General features: G+C 45.3%; 1 protein-coding gene across 3 annotated transcripts; it reads right to left on the bottom strand.

The window, feature by feature from the left end:
• Positions 1–274: 274 nt before the first annotated feature.
• LOC132172189 (zinc finger protein ZAT9-like) lies at positions 275–1792 on the bottom strand. 3 transcript variants are annotated; one of them, XM_059583642.2, is made up of 2 exons: positions 1283–1792; positions 275–1240 (listed from the first exon to the last, which is right to left on the bottom strand). In XM_059583642.2, exons 1-2 carry the CDS (start codon positions 1790–1792, stop codon positions 275–277), a joined length of 1476 nt encoding a protein of 491 aa, XP_059439625.2. The 3 variants fall into 3 exon arrangements, with proteins under 3 accessions (XP_059439625.2, XP_088370030.1, XP_088370029.1); XM_088513904.1 differs by having other exon boundaries at positions 275–1234; XM_088513903.1 differs by having other exon boundaries at positions 275–1792.
• Between the last annotated feature and the right edge of the window lie 585 nt (positions 1793–2377).

Genomic DNA, 2377 nt, shown 5'->3' with positions numbered 1-2377 from the left:
GAGAAGAAATTTATACCTTATAGATGTGAGTTCTTGTGCACCCAACAAAAAAATAAATAAATAAAAAATAATAAAAAATAAAAAGAAAAAAGTAAATTAAGAGCAGCAAAAATCTTAATTATGAGCCTTTTGAGTTTATACTTACAGTTTCTTTAACACAAAAATTACAAGAAAGAGAAAAGGAAAGTTTTGAAAAAAGAAAAAAATGAAAATGATAAGAGATAGAATGAAATAATTACTTAGAAGATGGATCGTTGCTTTGCTTCACAAAATGTTATGGGTCAGCTGCCACATCAGTAGTTGAACCAATCCCCACCTGCAACCAGGGTGAGGAACCCCCACTCGTGTTCATGTCCTTCAACTCACTTAGCTTAGCTAACTTCACACTACTGTCTGCCTCATCATCCAAATTCTGCATTGAGCCATTGCTGTCATTGTTATTAATGTTGTTGTTGTTGTTGTTAATGTTGTCGTTGTTTTTGTTGTCGACCTTTCGACGGACGATGTCGCGGCAATTATGATCTTCCTTTTTTTCTACATGATCTTTTGCAGTAGTACCTATCCATGACTGTAAATAAATTTCTGTAGATATTTGGTCCCGCCTTGCTCCACCAGGATCTTGATCAACTGGTGCCGGGAGGTTAAGGTCGAGCTTGAGATTGAGCAAGTTTGGATTATTATTGGCTTGCTCGGTCGCCTGATCTTGAAACGGATGAAACTTAGCTATATTGGACGTGTCGGGCGCGTTCGATGTGATCCAATGGCACCGCTTGTGGCCGCCGAGCGCCTGCCCGGACGAGAAAATCCGGTGACATATCGAGCACTCGTGCACCTTCGATTTCCTCTTGGACATGGGCGCCGACGACGACGGATTAGGGTAACCTTGGTCGAATTGTGGGGTGGAGTTCGATTTTGTTGGGAAGAAATCGTCGTGCGTGATCACGTCGTCGTCGGCGGCTAAAATATCGTCGTTGTGATCGAGCCTGGCTGCGAAACAGCCTTTAACCTTTTTGTGGCTGGCTCTATGGCCGCCCAATGCTTGGTGGGAATTGAACACTTTCTTGCATGCCTTGCACTCGAACAATCCTTTTGCCACGCCCTTGTTCTTGTTGTTGTTGTTATTATTATCGTCTACAGGACCCCTACAAGAAATTGGAGTAATGAAATTATTCATGGGGTTTCTTCTCTCCTGGTCTTCTTTACTAGCTGAAGCACAAGACTCTTCTGCCTCCGCCTCCACCTCCGCTGCCGCCGCCTCCTCCTCGTCCTCGTTGGCCTCGGCCGGGTCGACCGTGGCATTCGATAACATCATTAAGCAATTCGCGAGGTCTTCCTCCTCGCTAGACGGGCAATTGGAATTGAAATTACCCACTTTACCTCTCAATGATCTCTTTCTTTTGGACCACCCACACCCTCTTCTTCCATCATCACCGTCTGAGCCAGGGGATGAGATTAAGGAGTCGGCGTCTTCGGAGCTGCATTTCCCATGCTCAAGAAAAGATTTCCACGACAAGAATTCTTTACCGCAATTCTCACAAACCCGGCAGCTCTTGAGCCGATTCGGGTTCGTTCTCAAGGCGTACATCCGCTTGTTGCTAGGCGGAACGCTGCCGTTACCACCGAGCTTCTCCTCCCAATCGCTAGCCAGGTCTTCGTCGTCGATGTGCCCACTCTCGTCGCCTATTCCGTGCGCCCTCATGTGCCCTCCTAAGGCTCTTCCGCATCCAAAACCTTTCTTGCAAATCTTGCAAAAGTGCTTGAAGTTTGTTTGTTGATCCACAATCAAAGCCATACAAAATCTAAAAAAAAAAGAAACAAAAAAAAGAAAGAAAAAGAAAAAGAGAAAGAGAAAGAAAAAGAAAGAGAGGATGATGAAATGGGATAAGAATGGAAGGAGAGAGGGGTGGAGGGGGTGGAGGTTTATTCTTGTAGTACTGGTAGTTGTTGTGAGGCTCCTTAATTTTAGTTGGAGTATTGGTTGTGGTTAATTTTGTGAATGGGAGAGAGGGAGTGGAGGGAGTTCCCTGAAGAGCAAGAGAGTGTGGTGACAAGTGGAGAGAGGGTGAGAGGGTGAGAGACTTTTTCTAAAACTTTGTGGTGTTGGTGGCGCCGCCGCCAGCCAGAGGAGGAGATCCGTGAGAGTGTGATATTAATGAGAGAGAGAGAGAGAGTGAAGGAGGTCCGTACGTCTAGTGTGTTACTTTGTGTGTGTTTGAGAGAGAGAGAGAGAGAGAGTGAGGGGAGTGAGTGAAAGGGGAAGGAGGGAGTGGTTCTAACTGCCATACCTATTCATATCCCTTCAATTCCAAGCCAAGAAAACTAACCCATGCTTCTCCTTGTCTGTCGGTTGGTTCAAGCTGCTTTTCCACAAAATATA

This window comes from Corylus avellana, chromosome 2 (genome assembly GCF_965113065.1).
Source record: "Corylus avellana chromosome 2, dhCorAvel1.hap1.2, whole genome shotgun sequence".
Classification (NCBI taxonomy): domain Eukaryota; kingdom Viridiplantae; phylum Streptophyta; class Magnoliopsida; order Fagales; family Betulaceae; genus Corylus; species Corylus avellana.
The sequence above is the reverse complement of the archived record's forward strand: the minus strand, read 5'-3'. Positions and strand labels throughout refer to the sequence as shown.